The following is a 26791-nucleotide window of genomic DNA, read 5'->3' on the forward strand; positions in this document are numbered from 1 at the left end:
GCATCTAGCGCTAAGCTGCTCCATCATCTAGCGCCTAGCTGCTCCAGTGTCTAGCGCCTAGCTGCTCCAGTGTCTAGCACCAAGCTGCTCCATCATCTAGCGCCAAGCTGCTCCATCATCTAGCACCAAGCTGCTCCAGTGTTTAGCGCCTATCTGCTCCAGTGTCTAGCGCCTAGCTGCTCCATCATCTGGCGCCAAGCTGCTCCATCATCTAGCGCCAAGCTGCTCCAGTGTCTAGCGCCTAGCTGCTCCATCATCTAGCGCCTAGCTGCTCCATCATCTAGCGCCAAGCTGCTCCATTTTCTAGCGCCAAGCTGCTCCAGCATCTAGCTGCTCCAGCATCTCGCGCCAAGCTGCTCCATCATCTAGCGCCTAGCTGCTCCAGCGCCTAGTTGCTCCAGCATACAGCTGCTCCAGCATCTAGCGCCTAGCTTCTCCATCATCTATAGCGCCTAGCTGCTCCATCATCTAGAGCCTAGCTGCTCCATCATTTAGCACCAAGCTGCTCCAGCATCTAGCTGCTCCAGCATCTAGCGCTAAGCTGCTCCATCATCTAGCGCCTAGCTGCTCCAGTGTCTAGTGCCTAGCTGCTCCAGCATCTAGCACCAAGCTGCTCCATCATCTAGTGGCAGCTGCTCCAGCGTCTAGCTGCTCCATCATCTAGCACCAAGCTGCTCCATCATCTAGCACCAAGCTGCTCCAGCATCTAGCGCCTGGCTGCTCCATCATCTAGCTGCTCCAGCATCTAGCACCTAGCTGCTCCAGCATCTAGAACCAAGATGCTCCAGCATCTAGCATCTAGCTGCTCCAGCATCTAGCACCTAGCTGCTCCAGCATCTAGCACCAAGCTGCTCCTGCATCTAGCATCTAGCTGCTCCAGCAGCTAGCGCCAAGCTGCTCCAGCATCTAGATGCTCCAGCATCTAGCGCCAAGTTCCAGCATCAAAGGACAGAAAGAGAAAGAGGAGGAGATGGAGAAAGTTTGAATTGACATACTACTTAGCAAAACAATTGCTTATCATCATTAGTAAACGCCCCTGCTATTAGGTCAAGTTGATCGACATTAGAAAAAAAGGTTAATAAAAATAAATCCTAAAAATGTATATAGGCCTATTTAAACAGTTTTGCCGGTTATTCATTTTCATGACGGCCTTCATCCAATACTGTCAGTTACACCGTTATTCAATTACCGTCACAGCCCTGTGTCTCACATTCCACTGGAGAGGATTCTAGAATGATTAACACATTCCATGTTTTAAGTAAGTTCCTAGAGCGGAACTTGGGAAGTCTGCATGGATAAGATAGTTGTGTGTTTTGTAGGGGATAGAATGAACATGTTGTGTGGCAGGCTAGGCTACTCACTGGGCACACGCTGGTTGAATCAACATTGTTTCCATGTCATTTCAATCAAATTACATTGAACCAACATGGAATACACTTTGAATTGACGTTTGTGCCCAGTGGGTAGGCTCCTGTCTGCCAGTCAGGGAGAGGGGGGTTGGCGGAGTGGGTTGGGGTGGGGTAGCGGGTACCAGGACAGAGCTGCGGTATTGATCCAGTCCTATCATTGTTGTCTCAAGTACAATGTCACTCCAGTCACCAGCACCCACAGGAGCTTCTAGCCCAGTGTGGGAGCATGGGACTCTCATCTATCTGATAGTAACACGCACACACACACACACACACACGGAGCACCAAACACACAAACAACATGCAGGGTACCTGAACCTATTCAGCAGCTCAGCATTACACAACAGAGAACCAGGGAGGGACATCCCCTCTGTATGTGTCCCTCTCTCTCATTCCCTCTATCACGTTAAAAACGCAGCGGCATGCTCCTGTTTTCTTTGTTTGTGCAGAAAACAGCATTGCCAGGCAACGGTAAAAGGCAGAGGGATGAAACTGCATGAACTGCGTGTGTGTTCAGCAGGAGCAGCCAGAACACACCAGTCCCCTTAAGAACTGTGTGTAACATGAGGTAGGTAGGTAGAGAGGGAGGGAGGTAGGTAGAGAGGGAGGGAGGTAGAGAGGGAGGTAGGTAGAGAGGGAGGTAGGTAGGTAGAGAGGGAGGTAGGTAGGTAGAGAGGGAGGTAGGTAGGTAGAGAGAGAGGGAGGTAGGTAGAGAGGGAGGGAGGTAGGTAGGTAGAGAGGGAGGGAGGTAGGTAGAGAGAGAGGGAGGTAGAGAGGTAGGTAGAGAGGGAGGGAGGTAGGTAGGTAGAGAGGGAGGTAGGTAGGTAGAGAGGGAGGTAGGTTGGTAGAGAGGGAGGAAGGTAGGTAGAGAGGGAGGAAGGTAGGTAGAGAGGGAGGAAGGTAGGTAGAGAGTGAGTGAGTGAGTGAGTGAGTGAGTGAGTGAGGGAGGTAGGTAGGTAGAGAGGAGAGTGTGGACTGGAGGAAAGGAAGGTAGGTAGGAAGGGAGAGGAGAGTGTGGACTGGAGGAAAGGAAAGTAGACGGGGAGGGAGAGGAGAGTGGACTGGAGGAAAGGACGGAAGGGAGTGAGGGAGAGGGATATGGAGCAAAGAAAATAAATGCCACATATTCTATGTTGGGTTAGGCAGTGTCCATAGTCACACACACACACACACACACAGGCATTCTCATGGCACTGAGGCAAGCAGATTTTGAAGAAAAATCTGATGTAGCAGGAGATGAAATATGCATGAGCTCATTTAGTAAATTGGCACCAAACAGAGTTTCTTCTGTCTACAGTCGACAGCACAAATGTAGTTACAACCCATTGGAGGAGGACAGTTTCATCCCTCTCCTCCTCTCCTCCTCTCCCCCTCTCCCCCTCTCCTCCTCTCCCCCTCTCCTCCTCTTCCCCCTATCCCCCTCTCCTCCTCTCCCCCTCTCCTCCTCTCCCCCTCTCCTCCTCTCCCCCTCTCCCCCTCTCTTCCTCTCCCCCTCTCCTCCTCTCCTCCTCTTCCCCCTATCCTCCTCTTCCCCCTCTCCCCCTCTCCCCCTCTCCTCCTCTCCCCCTCTCCTCCTCTTCCCCCTATCCCCCTCTCCTCCTCTCCCCCTCTCCTCCTCTCCCCCTCTCCCCCTCTCCTCCTCTCCCCCTCTCCTCCTCTCCCCCTCTCCTCCTCTTCCCCCTATCCTCCTCTTCCCCCTCTCCCCCTCTCCCCCTCTCCTCGTCTCCCCCTCTCCCCCTCTCCCCCTCTCCCCCTCTCCTCCCTCTCCTCCTCTTCCTCCTCTCCTCCCTCTCCCCCTCTCCCCCTCTCCTCCTCTCCTCCTCTCCCCCCTCTCCTCCTCTCCTCTTTTCTCATATCAACATCACATCACATTTTATGTGTCACATGGTCTACCAACAACAGGTGTGGACTAACAGTGAAATACTCACGGGTCCATCCCAAAACAGTGCAGACAGAAGGAAAATAGAGAAATACTATAAAGTAAAACATGTAATAATAAAAGTAATAGTAGATCCAAATAACTTCACAGATCTTCAGTGTAAAAGGTTTAAACACTGTTTCCATGCTTGTTCAATGAACCATAAACAACTGATGAACATGCACATGGAACGGTCGTTAAGACACTAACAGCTTACAGACGGTAGGCAATTAAGGTCACAGTTATGAAAACTTAGGACATTAAAAGAGGCATTTTTACTGACTGAAAAACACCAAAAGAAAGATGCCCAGGGTCCCTGTTCATCTGTGTGAACGTGTCTTAGGCATGCTGCAAGGAGGCATGAGGACTGCAGATGTGGCCAGGGTCCCTGCTCATCTGTGTGAATGTGCCTTAGGCATGCTGCAAGGAGGCATGAGGACTGCAGATGTGGCCAGGGTCCCTGCTCATCTGTGTGAATGTGCCTTAGGCATGCTGCAAGGAGGCATGAGGACTGCAGATGTGGCCAGGGCAATAAATTGCAATGTCTGTACTGTGAGACGCCTAAGACAGCGCTACAGGGAGACAGGACGGACAGCTGATCGTCCTCGCAGTGGCAGACCACGTGTAACAACACCTGCACAGGATCGGTACAGCCAAACATCACACCTGCTGGACAGGTACAGGATGGCAACAACAACTGCCGAGTTATCCCTCCATCAGTGCTCAGACTGTCCGCAATAGGCTGAGAGAGGCTGGACTGGGGGCTTGTAGGCCTGTTGTAAGGCAGGTCCTCACCAGACATCCCCGGCAACAATGTCGCATATGGGCACAAACTCGTCGGGTTTATGTCTATGGAACTTGTTCAGTTTATGTCTCAGTTGTTGAATCTTGTTATGTTGGTACAAATATTTACACATGTTAAATTAGCTGAAAATGAACGCAGTTGACAGTGAGAGGACCTTTCTTTTTTTGCTGAGTTTAATAAACCGTAGCAGGGTCAATTCAGATGGGTAGCTATCTGGTTACTATTTAACTAACTATTTAGCAGTCTTATGGCTTGGGGTTAGAAGCTGTTCAGGTTCCTGTTGGTTCCAGATTTGGTGCATCTGTACTGCTTTCCATATGGTAGCAGAGAGAACAGTCTATGACTTGGGTGACTGGAGCCTTTGACAATTTGTAGGGCCTTCATCTGACACCGCCTGGTAAATAGGTCCTGGATGGCAGGAAGCTTGGCTCCAGTGATGAACTGGGCCATACGCACTACAGACTGTAGCGCCTTGTGGTCTGATGCCGAGCAGATGCCATACTGCAGCCAGTCAAGATGCTCTCAATGGTGCAGCTGTATAACATTTTGAGGATCTGGGGACCCATGCCAAATCTTTTCAGCCTCTTGAGGGGGAAGCGGTGTTGTCGTGCCCTCTTCAAGACAGTCTTGGTGTGTTTGAACCATTATAATTTGTTGGGGATGTGGACACCAAGGAACTTGAAGCTCTCAACCTGCTCCACAACAGCACCGTCGATGTGAATGGGGGCAGACTCAGCCATCCTTTTCCTGTAGTCCACAATCAGCTGCTTGGTCTTGCTCACGTTGAGGGAGTTGTTGTTTTCCTGGCACCACACTGCCAGGTCTCTGACCTCCTCCCTATAGGCTGTCTCATCGTCGTCAATGATCAGGCCTACCACCGTCGTGTTGTCAGCAAACTTAATGATGGTGTTGGAGTTGTGCTTGGCCACGCAGTCGTGGGTGAACAGGGAATACAGGAGGGGACTGAGCACGCAACCCTGAGGGGCCCCTGTGATGAGGATTAGCGTGGCAGCTGTGTTGTTGCCTAACCTCACTGTCAGAAAGGATCCAGTTGATCCAGTTGTAGAGGGAGGTGTTTAGTCCCAGGGTCCTTAGCTTAGTAATGAGCTTAGAGGGCACTATGGTGTTGAACGCTGAGCAGTAGTTACCGAAAAGCATTCTCACGTAGGTGTTCCTTTTGTCCAAGTGAAAAGAGGGCAGACCAAAATCCCACTATTTTACCACGCCTTTACTATGCCTGCTTTTTATACTGTACCTGCATTTGCGTATATCTGAAAGGGGTAGGGGTAAAAAAAAAACATGGGAAATTGAAAACCAACCAAAGGACCTAGTCAATATTACTGCATTTATACCCTATAAACAAAATACATGTATTGGGGCTGTGTGAATGGTTCTCTGCTTTTTTTGCAGGTAGGCGGCAGGGTAGCCTAGTGGTTAGAGCGTTGGACTAGTAACCGGAAGGTTGTGAGTTCAAACCCCCGAGCTGACAAGGTACAAATCTGTCGTTCTGCCCCTGAACAGGCAGTTAACCCACTGTTCCCAGGCCGTCATTGAAAATAAGAATTTGTTCTTAACTGACTTGCCTGGTTAAATAAAGGTAAAAAAAAAAAAAAAAAAAAAAAAAAATTCACATGAACACTTCCATTGTTGAACAACTCCCTAATTAGAAATGGGTATCACAATCCTATTGTCCTCTTATTGTCTGGTACTGTATAAATGTAGTTACAGTCGTACAGTAGGATAACTGGCTGTTTATCAGTATGAATGTAGTTACAGTCGTACAGTAGGATAACTGGCTGTTTCTCAGTATAAATGTAGTTACAGTCGTACAGTAGGATAACTGGCTGTTTATCAGTATAAATGTAGTTACAGTCGTACAGTAGGATAACTGGCTGTTTAGCAGTATAAATGTAGTTATAGTCGTACAGTAGGATAACTGGCTGTTTAGCAGTATAAATGTAGTTATAGTCGTACAGTAGGATAACTGGCTGTTTATCAGTATAAATGTAGTTACAGTCGTACAGTAGGATAACTGGCTGTTTATCAGTATGAATGTAGTTACAGTCGTACAGTAGGATAACTGGTTGTTTATCAGTATAAATGTAGTTACAGTCGTACAGTAGGATAACTGGCTGTTTTTCAGTATAAATGTAGTTACAGTCGTACAGTAGGATAACTGGCTGTTTATCAGTATAAATGTAGTTACAGTCGTACAGTAGGATAACTGGCTGTTTATCAGTATAAATGTAGTTACAGTCGTACAGTAGGATAACTGGCTGTTTCTCAGTATAAATGTAGTTACAGTCGTACAGTAGGATAACTGGCTGTTTATCAGTATAAATGTAATTACAGTCGTACAGTAGGATAACTGGCTGTTTCTCAGTATAAATGTAGTTACAGTCGTACAGTAGGATAACTGGCTGTTTATCAGTATGAATGTAATTACAGTCGTACAGTAGGATAACTGGCTGTTTCTCAGTATAAATGTAGTTACAGTCGTACAGTAGGATAACTGGCTGTTTAGCAGTATAAATGTAGTTACAGTCGTACAGTAGGACAACTGGCTGTTTCTCAGTATAAATGTAATTACAGTCGTACAGTAGGATAACTGGCTGTTTATCAGTATAAATGTAGTTACAGTCGTACAGTAGGATAACTGGCATGTTTAGCAGTATAAATGTAATTACAGTCGTACAGTAGGATAACTGGCTGTTTATCAGTATGAATGTAATTACAGTCGTACAGTAGGTCAACTGGCTGTTTATCAGTATAAATGTAGTTACAGTCGTACAGTAGGATAACTGGCTGTTTCTCAGTATAAATGTAGTTAGTCGTACAGTAGGATAACTGGCTGTTTATCAGTATAAATGTAATTACAGTCGTACAGTAGGATAACTGGCTGTTTAGCAGTCTGTCTACTCTTTTTTCCCTCCCATTCCATCTCTCTCCCTGTTTTATCCCTGTGTGTTTTCCTCTATCTATATTCAGACACTAATATGCTTTATTGGCATGCCGGATTGAAACATGTTCCGTCTCTGTCATTCTCTCCTCCCGCTAACCCCCCCACTCTCTCTCTCTCTCTCTCTCTCTCTCTCTCTTTCTCTCTTTCTTTCTCTCTCTCTCTTTCTCTTTGTCTCTCACTCTCGCTAGCTCTCAGCTTTCCCATGTTGATTCTCAGCCTCCTGCCCCTCCTCCTGTTGCCGGGCCAGGGTTGCCATGCCGCTGACATTCCGGAGGACACCACGGCAGAGTTCTCCGTCAGACTGTACCACCTGCTGCAGGCGCGGGGGGGGGACGACAACATCATCTTCTCCCCCCTGAGTGTGGCTGTGGCCCTGGGCATGGTGGAGCTGGGGGCCCGCGGGGCCTCCCTCACACAGATACGCCAGGCTGTTGGCTTCAGCCACCTACCTACAGGTATACACACTGCAGAACACACACACAGCCAACTACCTACAGGTATACACACTGCAGAACACACACACATCCACCTACCTACAGGTATACACACTAGAGGTCGACCGATTTATGATTTTTCAACGCCGATACCAATGATTGGAGGACCAAAAAAGCAGATACCGATTAATCGGCCAATTTTTTTATTTTATTTATTTGTAATAATGACAATTACAACAATACTGAATGAAGACTTATTTTAACTTAAGATAATACATCAATAAAATAAATTTCGCCTCAAATAAATAATGAAATGTGTTCAATTTGGTTTAAATAATGAAAAAACAAAGTGTTGGAGAAGAAAGTAAAAGTGCAATATGTGCCATGTAAAAAAGCTAACGTTTAAGTTCCTTGCTCAGAACATGAGAACATATGAAAGCTGGTGGTTCCTTTTAACATGAGACTTCAATATTCCCAGTTAAGAAGTTTTAGGTTGTAGTTATTATAGGAATTATAGGACTATTTCTTTCTATACCATTTGTATTTCATATACCTTTGACTATTAGATGCTCTTATAGGCACTTTAGTATTGCCAGTGTAACAGTATAGCTTCCGTCCCTCTCCTCGCTCCTACCTGGGCTCGAACCAGGAACACATCGACAACAGCCACCCTCGAAGCAGCTTTACCCATACAGAGCAAGGGGAACAACCACTCCAAGGCTCAGAGCGAGTAACGTTTGAAACGCTATTAGCGCGCGCTAACTAGCTCGGTTACACCAACCTTACCTCTGGAGTTGATAGGCTTGAAGTCATAAACAGCGCAATGCTTGACACACAACGAAGAGCTGCTGGCAAAACGCCCGAATATGCTGTTTGAATTCATGTTTACACGCCTGCTTCTGCCTACCACCGCTCAGTCAGATACTTCGATACTTGTATGCTCAGTCAGATTATATGCAACGCAGGACAAGCTAGATAATATCTAGTAATATCATCAACCATGTGCAGTTAACTAGTGATTATGATTGATTGATTTGGCTTACTGTATTTGCGCAACAAGAGGCAGGTCTTTATTGAACTAGTTAACTGTATGGTTGCAAGATTGGATCCCCCGAGCTGTCGTTCTGCCCCAGAACGAGGCAGTTAACCCACCATTCCTAGGCCTTAATTGAAAATAAGAATGTGTTCTTTACTGACTTGCCAAGTTAAATAAAGATTAAATAAAGGTGTAAAAACAAAAAAAAAGTCAAATCGGCGCCCAAAAATACCGATTTCCGATTGTTATGAAAACTTGAACTCAGCCCTAATTAATCGGCCATTCCGATTAATCGGTCGACCTCTAATACACACACACACACACACACACACACACACACACACACACACACACACACACACACACACACACACACACAGACACACCTACCTACCTACCTACCTACCTACAGGTTTACACACCTCAGAACACACACACACACAGCCACCTACCTACAAGGTTGTGTGTCTCTGTCCGTCTCCCAGATGAGGAGTTCTCTCTGCTCCAGAACCTGACAGGGGCTCTGTCTGAAGACGACGCCCACTACATCATCCGATTGGCCAACTCCCTCTTCCTGCAGAGTGGAGTGACCTTTAACCCGGAGTTCCTGCGGCTGATGAGGAAGTACTTCCGGGCGGAGGTGGAGACGGTGGACTTCAGCGAATCAGCCGCCGTGGCAGAGCAGATCAATGGCTGGGTGGAGAACCACACTGAGAGTGAGTCTGTGTGTGTAATCAATGCGTGTGGTTTGTATGTAATCAATGCGTGTGGTTTGTGTGTAATCAATGCGTGTGGTTTGTGTGTAATCAATGCGTGTGGTTTGTGTGTAATCAATGCGTGTGGTTTGTGTGGAATCAATGCGTGTGGTTTGTGTGTAATCAATGCGTGTGGTTTGTTTGGAATCAATGCGTGTGGTTTGTGTGTAATCAATGCGTGTGGTTTGTGTGTAATCAATGCGTGTGGTTTGTTTGGAATCAATGCGTGTGGTTTGTGTGTAATCAATGCGTGTGGTTTGTGTGTAATCAATGCGTGTGGTTTGTGTGTAATCAATGCGTGTGGTTTGTGTGTAATCAATGCGTGTGGTTTGTGTGGAATCAATGCGTGTGGTTTGTGTGTAATCAATGCGTGTGGTTTGTTTGGAATCAATGCGTGTGGTTTGTGTGGAATCAATGCGTGTGGTTTGTTTGGAATCAATGCGTGTGGTTTGTGTGTAATCAATGCGTGTGGTTTGTGTGTAATCAATGCGTGTGGTTTGTTTGGAATCAATGCGTGTGGTTTGTGTGTAATCAATGCGTGTGGTTTGTGTGGAATCAATGCGTGTGGTTTGTGTGGAATCAAAATCAATTGTGTAAAAGGCTCATGATCGCCCGCTTGGAGTTTGCCAAAAGACACCTAAAGACTCTCAGACCATGAGAAACAATATTCCCTGGTCTGATGAATCCAAGAATGAACTCTTTGGCCTGAATGCCTAGTATCATGCCTGGAGGAAACCTTGCACCATCCCTACGGTGAAGCTTGGTGGTGGCAGCATCATGCTGTGGGGATGTTTTTCAGCGGCAGGGACTGGGAGACTAGTCAGGATCAAGTAAAAAATGAACGGAGCAAAGTACTGAGAGATCCTTGAGGAAAACCTGTTCAAGACCGCTCATGATCTCAGACTGGGGTGAAGGTTCACCTTCCAACAGGACAACGATTCTAAGCACACAGCCAGAACAACACAGGAGTGGCTTCGGGACAAGTCTCTGAATGTCCTTGAGTGGCCCAGCCAGAGCCCGGACTTGAACCTGATCGAACATCTCTAGAGAGACCTGAAAATAGCTGTGCAGCAACACTCCCCATCCAACCTGACAGAGCTTGAGAGGATCTGCAGAGAAGAATGGGAGAAACTCCCCAAATACAGGCGTGCCAAGCTTGTAGAGTCATACCCAAGAAGACTCGAGGCTGTAATCGCTGCCAAAGATGCTTCAACAGAGTATTGAGTAAAGGGTCTGAATACTTATGTAAATGTGACATTTCTGTTTTTTATTTTCAGTAAATTAGCACAAATTTCTAAATACCTGTTGTGCTTTGTCATTATAGGGTATTGTGATGTCATTATGGGGTATTGTGATGTCATTATGGGGTATTGTGATGTCATTATTGGGTATAGTAATGTCATTATGGGGTATTGTGATGTCATTATGGGGTATTGTGATGTCATTATGGGTTATTGTGTGTAGATCGAGGGGGAAAAACAATGTAATCAATTTTAGAATAAGGCTGTAACGTGGAAAAAGGGGTCTGAACACTTTCCAAAGTCATTGTATATAAGTTACCCCGCGGGTGGGTGTGTGTGTGTGTGTGTGTGTGTGTGTGTGTGTGTGTGTGTGTGTGTGTGTGTGTGTGTGTGTGTGTGTGTCTCCAGGTAAGATCCGTGACCTGTTGTCAGCTGATGACTTCAGCAGTGTGACCCAGCTGACCCTGGTCAACGCTGTGTACTTCCGGGGCAGCTGGAAGAACCAGTTCAGACCAGAAAACACCAGAACCTTCTCCTTCAGCAAAGACGACGGGAGCGAGGCCCAGACACACATGATGTACCAGCAGGGAGACTTCTACTATGGTGTGTGTGTGTGAACTCTCATGTACCAGTAGGAATAGAAACAGGTCTGCCAGAAGACACCTGTATATAAATCTATCACACAAACAAACACACACACACTCTCACAAACACACACACACTCTCACAAACACACACACACACACTTACATAACCACAGACACACTCTCTCACACACACACACTCTCACACACTCACACACACTCTCACAAACACACACACACACTCTCATTAACACACACACACTCTCATTAACACACACACACTCTCACAAACACACACACACACACTTACATAAACACAGACACACTCTCTCTCACACACACACACACACACACACTCTCACACACACACACACACACTCTCACAAACACACACACACACACACACACACACACTTACATAAACACAGACACACTCTCACACACACACACACTGTCACACACTCACACACACACTCTCAAACTTTAAACTCTGAAGACCGACCCCATGTCATGCTGCTACTCCCTCCAACCAGACGGCCTAATTTCAGAGTTTTACTGAAAGAGCTGAGCTAGTACTCACTGACTCTCACAAACACACACTCACACACACTCACTTACACTCACACACTTACACACTCACTTACACTCACACACTCTCACAAACACACACACATACAAACCCTTTTGCACAAAAAATGAAATGTGCTATTCTTATCTAGTCTCTCTTCTCTTTATCACAACCACAACCTCTGATATTGTCCTTATTTTAAACAGAAAATAAATATGTCTCTGAAATTTCCTACATGTTTGTGTGTATCTGTCTGTATGTGTGTGTGTCTGTCTGTGTCTGTGTGTGTGTCAGGTGAGTTCAGTGATGGTTCATCCGAGGCAGGTGGTGTGTACCAGGTGTTGGAGATGCCCTATGAAGGAGAGGACATGAGCATGCTGGTGGTGTTACCCAGACAGGAAGTCCCCCTGGCAGTCCTGGAGCCAATCATCAGAGCCCCTCTCTTGGAGGAGTGGGCCAACAACGTCAAGAGGCAGAAGGTGGAGGTCTACCTGCCCAGGTAGAGGACAAAACACACACACGCACATCTCTGTTTATCTGTTGTCAGGTTGGATGTGAGACACACACTGGCTCACACACACTTGTTCCGTTGTGTGTGTGTGTGTGTGTGTGTGTGTGTGTGTGTGTGTGTGTGTGTGTGTGTGTGTGTGTGTGTGCGTGTGTGTGTGTGTGTGTGTGTGTGTGTGTGTGTGTGTGTGTGTGTGTGTGTTGTCAGGTTTAAGGTTGAGCAGAAGGTAGACCTGAAGGAGGCTCTGCAGGATCTGGGCATCAAGAACATCTTCAGTAAAGACGCTGACCTCTCTGCCATGACAGGTGAGATGGCGAGTAAAAGCCTTGCCCATGACACACACACACACACACAGACACACACACACACACACACTGACAGACGCAGACACACACACACACACACATACAAACAAACAGACCTCTCCCATGACAGATGAGATGTTATTATTGGTATTTAATTGAAGTGGTTGTGGGGAAAAGTCTGAGGAACAAGCAGCGGTAGGTTTCATCATTCTAATGTAATTATACAATATGACGTAACATCAAACAGCATCAGAGAAACTGACCAACTTCCTGGAGAAAGATTCCAGGCTAATACTCTGTGTTTACATGTTCACGTGAATGATCCATGTGTCATCCTTGTAACCTTGGACCCTGTACTTTTAGGGATGCGCTCTGACATCACTTCTTATCAACAGAGAACCTGTACAAACTATTCCAATCCAACAGATAGCTCTGACATCACTTCTTATCAACAGAGAACCTGTACAAACTATTCCAATCCAACAGATAGCTCTGACATCACTTCCTATCAACAGAGAACCAGTACAAACTATTCCAAACCAACAGATAGCTCTGACATCACTTCCTATCAACAGAGAACCTGTACAAACTATTCCAAACCAACAGATAGCTCTGACATCACTTCCTATCAACAGAGAACCAGTACAAACTATTCCAAACCAACAGATAGCTCTGACATCACTTCCTATCAACAGAGAACCAGTACAAACTATTCCAAACCAACAGATAGCTCTGACATCACTTCCTATCAACAGAGAACCAGTACAAACTATTCCAAACCAACAGATAGCTCTGACATCACTTCTTATCAACAGAGAACCTGTACAAACTATTCCAATCCAACAGATAGCTCTGACATCACTTCTTATCAACAGAGAACCTGTACAAACTATTCCAATCCAACAGATAGCTCTGACATCACTTCCTATCAACAGAGAACCAGTACAAACTATTCCAAACCAACAGATAGCTCTGACATCACTTCCTATCAAGAGAGAACCAGTACAAACTATTCCAAACCAACAAACAGCTCTGACATCACTTCCTATCAACAGAGAACCAGTACAAACTATTCCAAACCAACAAACAGCTCTGACATCACTTCCTATCAACAGAGAACCAGTACAAACTATTCCAAACCAACAGATAGCTCTGACATCACTTCCTATCAACAGAGAACCAGTACAAACTATTCCAATCCAACAGATAGCTCTGACATCACTTCCTATCAACAGAGAACCAGTACAAACTATTCCAATCCAACAGATAGCTCTGACATCACTTCCTATCAACAGAGAACCAGTACAAACTATTCCAAACCAACAGATAGCTCTGACATCACTTCCTATCAACAGAGAACCTGTACAAACTATTCCAATCCAACAGATAGCTCTGACATCACTTCCTATCAACAGAGAGCTAACCAGTTATAACCAGGGAGAATAGCAGACATCCCTCTGACACAGAGACCTATATTAAAAGCCTTCAGATTTTAGAACCACACCATGTTGGTGCCTTTATTCTCTAAATGTCGCTGATGTAACAAAACATCAGAGTTTTGTTCCCTGTGACAGGACCAGCTGCAAACAGAGCCGCCAATTTAACAGACCTTTTGTATTGATTAGCATTGGGGATAATGTGTATCCAGGCCTTTACTGTGTTGTGACGTCAACACATATCTGCTTTCACTGGACATCTTCATAGGTTTAAAAAATGATCAGAAATCAACAGCACAACGCCGAAGCCGACACTATCACTTAGCAACGACCATGGAGGAGACAGTACACTATCACTTAGCAACGACCATGGAGGAGACAGTAGACTATCACTTAGCAACGACCATGGAGGAGAAAGTAGACTATCACTTAGCAACGACCATGGAGGAGACAGTACACTATCACTTAGCAACGACCATGGAGGAGACAGTAGACTATCACTTTGCAACGACCATGGAGGAGAAAGTAGACTATCACTTAGCAACGACCATGGAGGAGACAGTACACTATCACTTAGCAACGACCATGGAGGAGACAGTAGACTATCACTTAGCAACGACCATGGAGGAGACAGTACACTATCACTTAGCAACGACCATCGGTCGGTCTGAATATCTCTACCAAGGTACCGGGATCTGAGTGGGTCGGTCTGAATATCTCTACCAAGGTACCTTGAGCTGAGTGGGTCGGTCTGAATATCTCTACCAAGGTACCGGGATCTGAGTGGTTCGGTCTGAATATCTCTACCAAGGTACCTTGAGCTGAGTGGGTTGGTCTGAATATCTCTACCAAGGTACCTTGAGCTGAGTGGGTTGGTCTGAATATCTCTACCAAGGTACCGGGATCTGAGTGGGTCGGTCTGAATATCTCTACCAAGGTACCGGGATCTGAGTGGGTCGGTCTGAATATCTCTACCAAGGTACCGGGATCTGAGTGGGTCGGTCTGAATATCTCTACCAAGGTACCGGGATCTGAGTGGGTCGGTCTGAATATCTCTACCAAGGTACCGGGATCTGAGTGGGTCGGTCTGAATATCTCTACCAAGGTACCGGGATCTGAGTGGGTCGGTCTGAATATCTCTACCAAGGTACCGGGATCTGAGTGGGTCGGTCTGAATATCTCTACCAAGGTACCGGGATCTGAGTGGGTCGGTCTGAATATCTCTACCAAGGTACCGGGATCTGAGTGGGTCGGTCTGAATATCTCTACCAAGGTACCGGGATCTGAGTGGGTCGGTCTGAATATCTCTACCAAAGTACCGGGATCTGAGTGGGTCGGTCTGAATATCTCTACCAAAGTACCGGGATCTGAGTGGGTCGGTCTGAATATCTCTACCAAAGTACCGGGATCTGAGTGGGTCGGTCTGAATATCTACCAAAGTACCGGGATCTGAGTAGGTCGGTCTGAATATCTACCAAAGTACCGGGATCTGAGTAGGTCGGTCTGAATATCTACCAAGGTACCGGGATCTGAGTGGGTCGGTCTGAATATCTCTACCAAAGTACCGGGATCTGAGTGGGTCGGTCTGAATATCTACCAAAGTACCGGGATCTGAGTGGGTCGGTCTGAATATCTACCAAAGTACCGGGATCTGAGTGGGTCGGTCTGAATATCTACCAAAGTACCGGGATCTGAGTGGGTCGGTCTGAATATCTACCAAAGTACCGGGATCTGAGTGGGTCGGTCTGAATATCTACCAAAGTACCGGGATCTGAGTGGGTCGGTCTGAATATCTCTACCAAGGTACCGGGATCTGAGTGGGTCGGTCTGAATATCTCTACCAAGGTACCGGGATCTGAGTGGGTCGGTCTGAATATCTCTACCAAGGTACCGGGATCTGAGTGGGTCGGTCTGAATATCTCTACCAAGGTACCGGGATCTGAGTGGGTCGGTCTGAATATCTCTACCAAGGTACCGGGATCTGAGTGGGTCGGTCTGAATATCTCTACCAAGGTACCGGGATCTGAGTGGGTCGGTCTGAATATCTCTACCAAGGTACCGGGATCTGAGTGGGTCGGTCTGAATATCTCTACCAAGGTACCGGGATCTGAGTGGGTCGGTCTGAATATCTCTACCAAAGTACCGGGATCTGAGTGGGTCGGTCTGAATATCTCTACCAAAGTACCGGGATCTGAGTGGGTCGGTCTGAATATCTCTACCAAAGTACCGGGATCTGAGTGGGTCGGTCTGAATATCTACCAAAGTACCGGGATCTGAGTAGGTCGGTCTGAATATCTACCAAAGTACCGGGATCTGAGTAGGTCGGTCTGAATATCTACCAAGGTACCGGGATCTGAGTGGGTCGGTCTGAATATCTCTACCAAAGTACCGGGATCTGAGTGGGTCGGTCTGAATATCTACCAAAGTACCGGGATCTGAGTGGGTCGGTCTGAATATCTACCAAAGTACCGGGATCTGAGTGGGTCGGTCTGAATATCTACCAAAGTACCGGGATCTGAGTGGGTCGGTCTGAATATCTACCAAAGTACCGGGATCTGAGTGGGTCGGTCTGAATATCTACCAAAGTACCGGGATCTGAGTGGGTCGGTCTGAATATCTACCAAAGTACCGGGATCTGAGTGGGTCGGTCTGAATATCTACCAAAGTACCGGGATCTGAGTGGGTCGGTCTGAATATCTACCAAAGTACCGGGATCTGAGTGGGTCGGTCTGAATATCTACCAAAGTACCGGGATCTGAGTGGGTCGGTCTGAATATCTACCAAAGTACCGGGATCTGAGTGGGTCGGTCTGAATATCTACCAAAGTACCGGGATCTGAGTGGGTCGGTCTGAATATCTCTACCAAAGTACCGGGATCTGAGTGGGTCGGTCTGAATATCTACCAAAGTACCGGGATCTGAGTAGGTCGGTCTGAATATCTACCAAAGTACCGGGATCTGAGTAGGTCGGTCTGAATATCTACCAAGGTACCGGGATCTGAGTGGGTCGGTCTGAATATCTCTACCAAAGTACCGGGATCTGAGTGGGTCGGTCTGAATATCTACCAAAGTACCGGGATCTGAGTGGGTCGGTCTGAATATCTACCAAAGTACCGGGATCTGAGTGGGTCGGTCTGAATATCTACCAAAGTACCGGGATCTGAGTGGGTCGGTCTGAATATCTACCAAAGTACCGGGATCTGAGTGGGTCGGTCTGAATATCTACCAAAGTACCGGGATCTGAGTGGGTCGGTCTGAATATCTACCAAAGTACCGGGATCTGAGTGGGTCGGTCTGAATATCTACCAAAGTACCGGGATCTGAGTGGGTCGGTCTGAATATCTACCAAAGTACCGGGATCTGAGTGGGTCGGTCTGAATATCTACCAAAGTACCGGGATCTGAGTGGGTCGGTCTGAATATCTACCAAAGTACCGGGATCTGAGTGGGTCGGTCTGAATATCTACCAAAGTACCGGGATCTGAGTGGGTCGGTCTGAATATCTACCAAAGTACCGGGATCTGAGTGGGTCGGTCTGAATATCTACCAAAGTACCGGGATCTGAGTGGGTCGGTCTGAATATCTACCAAAGTACCGGGATCTGAGTGGGTCGGTCTGAATATCTACCAAAGTACCGGGATCTGAGTGGGTCCGTCAGATTGACAGAACAGCACCGCCCGTCAGAGGGTAAAAATAGACAGGGAGAGATCTTTAACCGTCTCCGTTAGAGTGGTAGAAACACTTCACATGTCAGAGTGTGAAATGAGTCTCCTCTTTGTGTTTATACTTTACCGTGTGTGTGTGTGTGTGTGTGTGTGTGTGTGTGTGTGTGTGTGTGTGTGTGTGTGTGTGTGTGTGTGTGGTCCAGATGGTAAGGACCTGTTCATTGGAAAGGCGGTGCAGAAAGCCTACCTGGAGGTGACCGAGGAGGGGGCGGAGGGAGCTGCAGGATCAGGTGACCTTATAGTTGCATCATCATCATTCCTGAAATGACATTCTGTTTGCAGGGTCTACCCTTACTATCTACCGTCTTTCTGCTCTCTCTTCGTCTCTTTTTTTCTTCTCAGTTTGACCTTCGCTTTGACAGTATTATTTCATTCTCTGCATCTCTCTCTCTCTTTTGCTGTTAAATGTTTTCTTCTCTGTATCCACCTGTTATATCTCTATCTTTCTCTCCACCGATTAGTCCTGTCTCTATCCCTCTCACTATCTCTCTATCTCTATCCCTCTCTCCACCGATTAGTCCCGTCTCTATCCTTCTCTCTATTTCTCTCTCTCTCTATTCCTCTCTCTCTCTCTATCCCTCTCACTATCTCTCTATCTCTATCTTTCTCTCCACCGATTAGTCCCGTCTCTATCATTCTCTCTATTTCTCTCTCTTTCTTTATCCCCCTCTCCGCATATTAGTCCCCAGTCTCTCTCTCTATTTTTCTCTCCACCGATTAGTCCCGTCTCTATCCTTCTCTCTCTATCAATCTCTTTCTTTCTCTCTCTTTCTTTATCCCTCTATCCACATATTAGTCCCCAGTCTCCCTCTCACTATCTCTATCCCTCTCTCCACCTATTAGTCCCCAGTCTCTATTTCTCTCTCTCTAACCCTCTCTCTCTCTCTCTTTATCTCTTTATCAATCTCTTTCTCTCTCTCTATCTCTATCCCTCTCTCCACCTATTAGTCCCCAGTCTCTATTTCTCTCTCGCGCGCTCTCTCTCTCTAACCCTCTCTTTATCTCTCTATCAATCTCTTTCTCTCTCTTTCTTTATCCCTCTCTCTACCTATTAGTCCCCATTCTTTATCTCTCTCTCTATCTCTCTCTTTCTATCCCAGTCTCTTTTCTATTGTTCTTGTCAATCTCCTGTGTTGTCTCAATGCAGTAATGTGTTGTCTTCCCAATGCAGTACTGTGTTGTCTTCCCACTGCAGTACTGTGTCGTATTCCCACTGCAGTACTGTGTCGTCTTCCCAATGCAGTACTGTGTCGTCTTCCCAATGCAGTACTGTGTCGTCTTCCCAATGCAGTAATGTGTTGTCTTCGCAATGCAGTACTGTGTTGCGTTCCATATGGATGGTATGCAAACAGTGCCCCCTCCTGCTTACTGTTCGGTGTCAGTAGATTTAAATGTCACTGGGAGAATCTCAGTTGCATACTCATCATCTCCTCCTTCTCAAAACCCATTGGAGGAGAAGGTCAGAGGGGCAGGACCTCTGGCTTTCTCATCTAATGGGTTTTGAGAAGGAGGCGAGGAGAGAGGAGGATGCAACTGAGATTCTTCCAGTGTGTTGAATGTTCTCTCTCTCTCCCTCTCTGTGTCCTGTAGGAATGATAGCCCTCACCAGGACTCTGGTTCTGTACCCTCAGGTCATGAATGTTTTCTCTCTCTCTCTCCCTCTCTGTGTTCTGTAGGAATGATAGCCCTCACCAGGACTCTGGTTCTGTACCCTCAGGTCATGAATGTTCTCTCTCTCTCCCTCTCTGTGTCCTGTAGGAATGATAGCCCTCACCAGGACTCTGGTTCTGTACCCTCAGGTCATGGCTGATCATCCCTTCTTCTTCATCATCAGAAACCGCAGGACAGGTGTGTGTTACACTGTCCGTCTGTCCGTCCCTCTGTTTGTCTCTGTCTGATTACATAACATATTTGCCTGACCCTAGTGTCTTCTCTGACAGTTTCTTTCTCTCCTCCTCTATGTGTCTGACCCTAGTGTCTTCTCTGACGGTTTCTTTCTCTCCTCCTCTATGTGTCTGACCCTAGTGTCTTCTCTGACAGTTTCTTTCTCTCCTCCTCTATGTGCCTGACCCTAGTGTCTTCTCTGACGGTTTCTTTCTCTCCTCCTCTATGTGTCTGACCCTAGTGTCTTCTCTGACGGTTTCTTTCTCTCCTCCTCTATGTGTCTGACCCTAGTGTCTTCTCTGACGGTTTCTTTCTCTCCTCCTCTATGTGCCTGATCCTAGTGTCTTCTCTGACGGTTTCTTTCTCTCCTCCTCTATGTGCCTGACCCTAGTGTCTTCTCTGACGGTTTCTTTCTCTCCTCCCCTCCAGGTTCTATCCTGTTCATGGGAAGGGTTATGACACCAGAGGTCATTGAGCCTACCGACTTCGACAATGACTCCATGTAACTATGACGACGACCAATGGGATTCCAGTGTGCTGCTATCCTGCTATGAGGTCATATGCTCAAAGCCAATCAGATCCAGGCAAAACGACGCCATAAACGCAACCTTTCCTCTCCCCATCGTCGGCTGTGTTTTTATACTCTTATCGAGAATGTACATGATTCCTATTCTATATTCTATATTCTATTTGATATATATTGATATATACAAATAATGTGACTGTGTTTTGATACTGTAAGCTTTAACCACTTGGTAAGAGAGAGGGAGAGAGAGATGTAAATATATATAAAGAAAAGTTAAATGGTTTCTATGGTCTATTGGATCAGTAGACAGCCATTAGACATCTGTGCACTGCCCCTTTAATTTCACTAGCCTCACACACACACATGCTCTGTCGTTTCAGGTGTCTCCCAAATCAACGCCATTATATTCCTGTACATTTACTACCGTGTTATATATAAGACTAGATATTTATTGCAAAAAAAAAAAAAAAAAAAACTTGTGCAGATTAAATATATATATATACGTATGTAAACACAGAATCTTAGTAATTCTATTTTAGTCCCCCCCCCCCCCCCCCCCCCCCACGCTAGAAGTACCCGGCTAAAATACTGATGAACTAACATGCCTTATGAGTTGTTGATTTAGTGCAGGCTTTTGAAGACAGTTTAAAATAGTGTGGTCTTGTGAAGAGGCGTGCAGGTGGATTTGGAGACCAGCTATATTCACTCTTTTACGGAAATAAATATCAACGTGTTCCAGTTACAATTGTCTGATGTCTTTTTGTATGTAATTGCATTGAATTGTATTTGGTAAAACTACTTTACATTAAGTACCTGTTATACCAGTGTAGTAACGCTGTACAACAGTATTAGTAATAGTAGTTACATCATTTCTAATGATCTTCTGAGGTAAATGGACATATAACAGTCAAGATAAGACTGTAAATGACCTTGACAAGCCCTCTGGATACATCACTATACCTCATTGAAATACCACAGTAGCAAGAACAGAGTCGGCCTAGGCCAAATCTGAGCAATGTTATTTTTGGCCAAGATAGAGCCATCATTTGGCATGGAGAGAGAGAGAGATCTGATCACAGAAGTAGTCAAGGGCACACTGGAGGACAGACAAGACTAGGGAATGAGGCTGCATCTCAGAGGCTAACCTCTTCTCCTCCCCCTCATTGCAGATGATGGAAAGAGAGCTGAAGGCAGAATAACCATATCATTACAGAACAATGTAGTACTCCTAATACAGGACTATTAATACAGGACTAGTAATACAGGACTAGTAAAGGCCTGTTAATACAGGACTAGTAATACAGGACTAGTAAAGGTCTGTTAATACAGGACTAGTAATACAGGACTAGTAATACAGGACTAGTAATACAGGACTAGTAAAGGTCTGTTAATACAGGACTACTAATACCGGACTAGTAAAGGTCTGTTAATACAGGACTAGTAAAGGTCTGTTAATACAGGACTATTAATACAGGACTAGTAATACAGGACTAGTAAAGGCCTGTTAATACAGGACTACTAATACCGGACTAGTAAAGGTCTGTTAATACAGGACTAGTAAAGGTCTGTTAATACAGGACTAGTAATACAGGACTAGTAATACAGGACTAGTAAAGGTCTGTTAATACAGGACTAGTAATACAGGACTAGTAAAGGTCTGTTAATACAGGACTAGTAATACAGGACTAGTAATACAGGACTAGTAAAGGCCTGTTAATACAGGACTAGTAATACAGGACTAGTAAAGGTCTGTTAATACAGGACTACTAATACCGGACTAGTAAAGGTCTGTTAATACAGGACTAGTAAAGGTCTGTTAATACAGGACTATTAATACAGGACTAGTAATACAGGACTAGTAAAGGCCTGTTAATACAGGACTAGTAAAGGCCTGTTAATACAGGACTAGTAATACAGGACTAGTAAAGGTCTGTTAATACAGGACTAGTAATACAGGACTAGTAATACAGGACTAGTAAAGGTGTGTTAATACAGGACTAGTAAAGGTGTGTTAATACAGGACTAGTAAAGGTCTGTTAATACAGGACTAGTAAAGGTCTGTTAATACAGGACTAGTAATACAGGACTAGTAATACAGGACTAGTAAAGGTCTGTTAATACAGGACTAGTAAAGGTCTGTTAATACAGGACTAGTAAAGGTCTGTTAATACAGGACTAGTAAAGGTCTATTAATACAGGACTAGTAATACAGGACTAGTAAAGGTATGTTAATACAGGACTATTAATACAGGACTAGTAATACAGGACTAGTAAATGTCTATTAATACAGGACTATTAATACAGGACTAGTAATACAGGACTAGTAATACAGGACTAGTAAAGGTCTATTAATACAGGACTATTAATACAGGACTAGCAATACAGGACTAGTAAAGGTCTATTAATACAGGACTAGTGCTACAGGACTAGTAAAGGACTATTAATACAGGACTAGTAATACAGGACTAGTAAAGGTATATTAATACAGGACTAGTAATACAGGACTAGTAAAGGACTATTAATACCGGACTATTAATACAGGACTAGTATTACAGGACTAGTAAAGGTCTATTAATAGAGGACTAGTAATACAGGACTAGTAAAGGTCTGTTAATACAGGACTAGTAATACAGGACTAGTAATACAGGACTAGTAATACAGGACTATTAATACAGGACTAGTAAAGGTCTGTTAATACAGGACTATTAATACAGGACTAGTAATACAGGACTAGTAAAGGTCTGTTAATACAGGACTAGTAAAGGCCTGTTAATACAGGACTAGTAATACAGGACTAGTAAAGGTATGTTAATACAGGACTAGTAAAGGTATGTTAATACAGGACTAGTAAAGGTATGTTAATACAGGACTAGTAAAGGTCTGTTAATACAGGACTAGTAAAGGTCTGCTAATACAGGACTAGTAAAGGTATGTTAATACAGGACTAGTAAAGGTGTGTTAATACAGGACTAGTAATACAGGACTAGTAAAGGTCTGTTAATACAGGACTAGTAATACAGGACTAGTAAAGGTCTGTTAATACAGGACTAGTAATACAGGACTAGTAATACAGGACTAGTAATACAGGACTAGTAAAGGTATGTTAATACAGGACTAGTAATACAGGACTAGTAAAGGTCTGTTAATACAGGACTAGTAAAGGTCTGTTAATACAGGACTAGTAATACAGGACTAGTAAAGGTCTGTTATTACAGGACTAGTCATACAGGACTAGTAAAGGTATGTTAATACAGGACTAGTAATACAGGACTAGTAATACAGGACTAGTAAAGGTCTGTTAATACAGGACTAGTAATACAGGACTAGTAAAGGTCTGTTAATACAGGACTAGTAAAGGTCTGTTAATACAGGACTAGTAAAGGTCTGTTAATACAGGACTAGTAAAGGCCTGTTAATACAGGACTAGTAATACAGGACTAGTAAAGGTCTGTTAATACAGGACTAGTAATACAGGACTAGTAAAGGTCTGTTAATACAGGACTAGTAAAGGTCTGTTAATACAGGACTAGTAATACAGGACTAGTAAAGGTCTGTTAATACAGGACTAGTAATACAGGACTAGTAAAGGTCTGTTAATACAGGACTATTAATACAGGACTAGTAAAGGCCTGTTAATACAGGACTAGTAATACAGGACTAGTAATACAGGACTAGTAAAGGTCTGTTAATACAGGACTAGTAATACAGGACTAGTAAAGGTCTGTTAATACAGGACTAGTAAAGTTCTGTTAATACAGGACTAGTAATACAGGACTAGTAAAGGTCTGTTAATACAGGACTAGTAAAGGTCTGTTAATACAGGACTAGTAAAGGTCTGTTAATACAGGACTAGTAATACAGGACTAGTAATACAGAACTAGTAATACAGGACTAGTAATACAGGACTAGTAATACAGGACTAGTAAAGGTCTGTTATTACAGGACTAGTAATACAGGACCAGTAAAGGCCTGTTAATACAGGACTAGTAAAGGTCTGTAAGTACAGGACTAGTAAAGGTCTGTTAATACAGGACTAGTAAAGGTCTGTAAATACAGGACTAGTAAAGGTCTATTAATACAGGACTAGTAATACAGGACTAGTAAAGGCCTGTTAATACAGGACTAGTAAAGGTCTGTAAATACAGGACTAGTAAAGGTCTATTAATACAGGACTTGTAATACAGGACTAGTAAAGGTCTGTTAATACAGGAATAGTAATACAGGACTAGTAAAGGTCTGTTAATACAGGACTAGTAAAGGTCTGTTAATACAGGACTAGTAAAGGTCTGTTAATACAGGACTAGTAATACAGGACTAGTAAAGGTCTGTTAATACAGGACTAGTAATACAGGACTAGTAATACAGGACTAGTAAAGGTATGTTATTACAGGACTAGTAATACAGGACTAGTAAAGGTCTATTAATAGAGGACTAGTAATACAGGACTAGTAAAGGTCTGTTAATACAGGACTAGTAATACAGGACTAGTAAAGGTCTGTTAATACAGGACTATTAATACAGGACTAGTAATACAGGACTAGTAAAGGTCTGTTAATACAGGACTAGTAAAGGCCTGTTAATACAGGACTAGTAATACAGGACTAGTAAAGGTATGTTAATACAGGACTAGTAAAGGTATGTTAATACAGGACTAGTAAAGGTATGTTAATACAGGACTAGTAAAGGTCTGTTAATACAGGACTAGTAAAGGTCTGCTAATACAGGACTAGTAAAGGTATGTTAATACAGGACTAGTAAAGGTGTGTTAATACAGGACTAGTAATACAGGACTAGTAAAGGTCTGTTAATACAGGACTAGTAATACAGGACTAGTAAAGGTCTGTTAATACAGGACTAGTAATACAGGACTAGTAATACAGGACTAGTAATACAGGACTAGTAAAGGTATGTTAATACAGGACTAGTAATACAGGACTAGTAAAGGTCTGTTAATACAGGACTAGTAAAGGTCTGTTAATACAGGACTAGTAATACAGGACTAGTAAAGGTCTGTTATTACAGGACTAGTCATACAGGACTAGTAAAGGTATGTTAATACAGGACTAGTAATACAGGACTAGTAATACAGGACTAGTAAAGGTCTGTTAATACAGGACTAGTAATACAGGACTAGTAAAGGTCTGTTAATACAGGACTAGTAAAGGTATGTTAATACAGGACTAGTAAAGGTCTGTTAATACAGGACTAGTAAAGGCCTGTTAATACAGGACTAGTAATACAGGACTAGTAAAGGTCTGTTAATACAGGACTAGTAATACAGGACTAGTAAAGGTCTGTTAATACAGGACTAGTAAAGGTCTGTTAATACAGGACTAGTAATACAGGACTAGTAAAGGTCTGTTAATACAGGACTAGTAATACAGGACTAGTAAAGGTCTGTTAATACAGGACTATTAATACAGGACTAGTAAAGGCCTGTTAATACAGGACTAGTAATACAGGACTAGTAATACAGGACTAGTAAAGGTCTGTTAATACAGGACTAGTAATACAGGACTAGTAAAGGTCTGTTAATACAGGACTAGTAAAGTTCTGTTAATACAGGACTAGTAATACAGGACTAGTAAAGGTCTGTTAATACAGGACTAGTAAAGGTCTGTTAATACAGGACTAGTAAAGGTCTGTTAATACAGGACTAGTAATACAGGACTAGTAATACAGAACTAGTAATACAGGACTAGTAATACAGGACTAGTAATACAGGACTAGTAAAGGTCTGTTATTACAGGACTAGTAATACAGGACCAGTAAAGGCCTGTTAATACAGGACTAGTAAAGGTCTGTAAGTACAGGACTAGTAAAGGTCTGTTAATACAGGACTAGTAAAGGTCTGTAAATACAGGACTAGTAAAGGTCTATTAATACAGGACTAGTAATACAGGACTAGTAAAGGCCTGTTAATACAGGACTAGTAAAGGTCTGTAAATACAGGACTAGTAAAGGTCTATTAATACAGGACTTGTAATACAGGACTAGTAAAGGTCTGTTAATACAGGAATAGTAATACAGGACTAGTAAAGGTCTGTTAATACAGGACTAGTAAAGGTCTGTTAATACAGGACTAGTAAAGGTCTGTTAATACAGGACTAGTAATACAGGACTAGTAAAGGTCTGTTAATACAGGACTAGTAATACAGGACTAGTAATACAGGACTAGTAAAGGTATGTTATTACAGGACTAGTAATACAGGACTAGTAAAGGCCTGTTAATACAGGACTAGTAAAGGTCTGTAAATACAGGACTAGTAAAGGTCTGTTAATACAGGACTAGTAATACAGGACTAGTAATACAGGACTAGTAAAGGTCTGTAAATACAGGACTTGTAAAGGTCTGTTAATACAGGACTAGTAAAGGTCTGTAAATACAGGACTAGTAAAGGTCTATTAATACAGGACTAGTAATACAGGACTAGTAAAGGTCTGTTAACACAGGACTAGTAATACAGGACTAGTAATACAGGACTAGTAAAGGTCTGTTAATACAGGACTAGTAATACAGGACTAGTAAAGGTCTGTTAATACAGGACTAGTAAAGTTCTGTTAATACAGGACTAGTAATACAGGACTAGTAAAGGTCTGTTAATACAGGACTAGTAAAGGTCTGTTAATACAGGACTAGTAAAGGTCTGTTAATACAGGACTAGTAATACAGGACTAGTAATACAGAACTAGTAAT

General features: G+C 44.1%; 1 protein-coding gene across 2 annotated transcripts; it reads left to right on the forward strand.

Moving 5' to 3' along the window:
- Positions 1-7264: 7264 nt before the first annotated feature.
- On the forward strand, positions 7265-20836 carry LOC110508028 (serpin peptidase inhibitor, clade I (neuroserpin), member 1). Of its 2 annotated transcripts, XM_036965220.1 has the most exons (8): positions 7265-7549; positions 9050-9280; positions 10969-11163; positions 12007-12211; positions 12428-12525; positions 17828-17914; positions 19443-19532; positions 19998-20836. In XM_036965220.1, exons 1-8 carry the CDS (start codon positions 7297-7299, stop codon positions 20072-20074), a joined length of 1236 nt encoding a protein of 411 aa, XP_036821115.1. In that variant the 5' UTR covers positions 7265-7296; the 3' UTR covers positions 20075-20836. The 2 variants fall into 2 exon arrangements, with proteins under 2 accessions (XP_036821115.1, XP_036821114.1); XM_036965219.1 differs by lacking the exons at positions 19443-19532; positions 19998-20836 and adding an exon at positions 19275-19408 and having other exon boundaries at positions 7280-7549.
- The last annotated feature ends 5955 nt before the right edge of the window (positions 20837-26791 follow it).

This window comes from Oncorhynchus mykiss, chromosome 27, assembly GCF_013265735.2.
Source record: "Oncorhynchus mykiss isolate Arlee chromosome 27, USDA_OmykA_1.1, whole genome shotgun sequence".
In the NCBI taxonomy this organism is placed as follows: domain Eukaryota; kingdom Metazoa; phylum Chordata; class Actinopteri; order Salmoniformes; family Salmonidae; genus Oncorhynchus; species Oncorhynchus mykiss.

Coding starts and splice junctions, on each gene's coding strand:
- LOC110508028 (XM_036965220.1), top strand. CDS start 7,297: ATGTTGATTCTCAGCCTCCTGCCCCTCCTCCTGTTGCCGGGCCAGGGT. Junction 9,281..10,968: donor GGTGGAGAACCACACTGAGA/GTGAGTCTGTGT, acceptor GTGTGTCTCCAG/GTAAGATCCGTGACCTGTTG. Junction 17,915..19,442: donor GGAGGGAGCTGCAGGATCAG/GTGACCTTATAG, acceptor TGTGTCCTGTAG/GAATGATAGCCCTCACCAGG.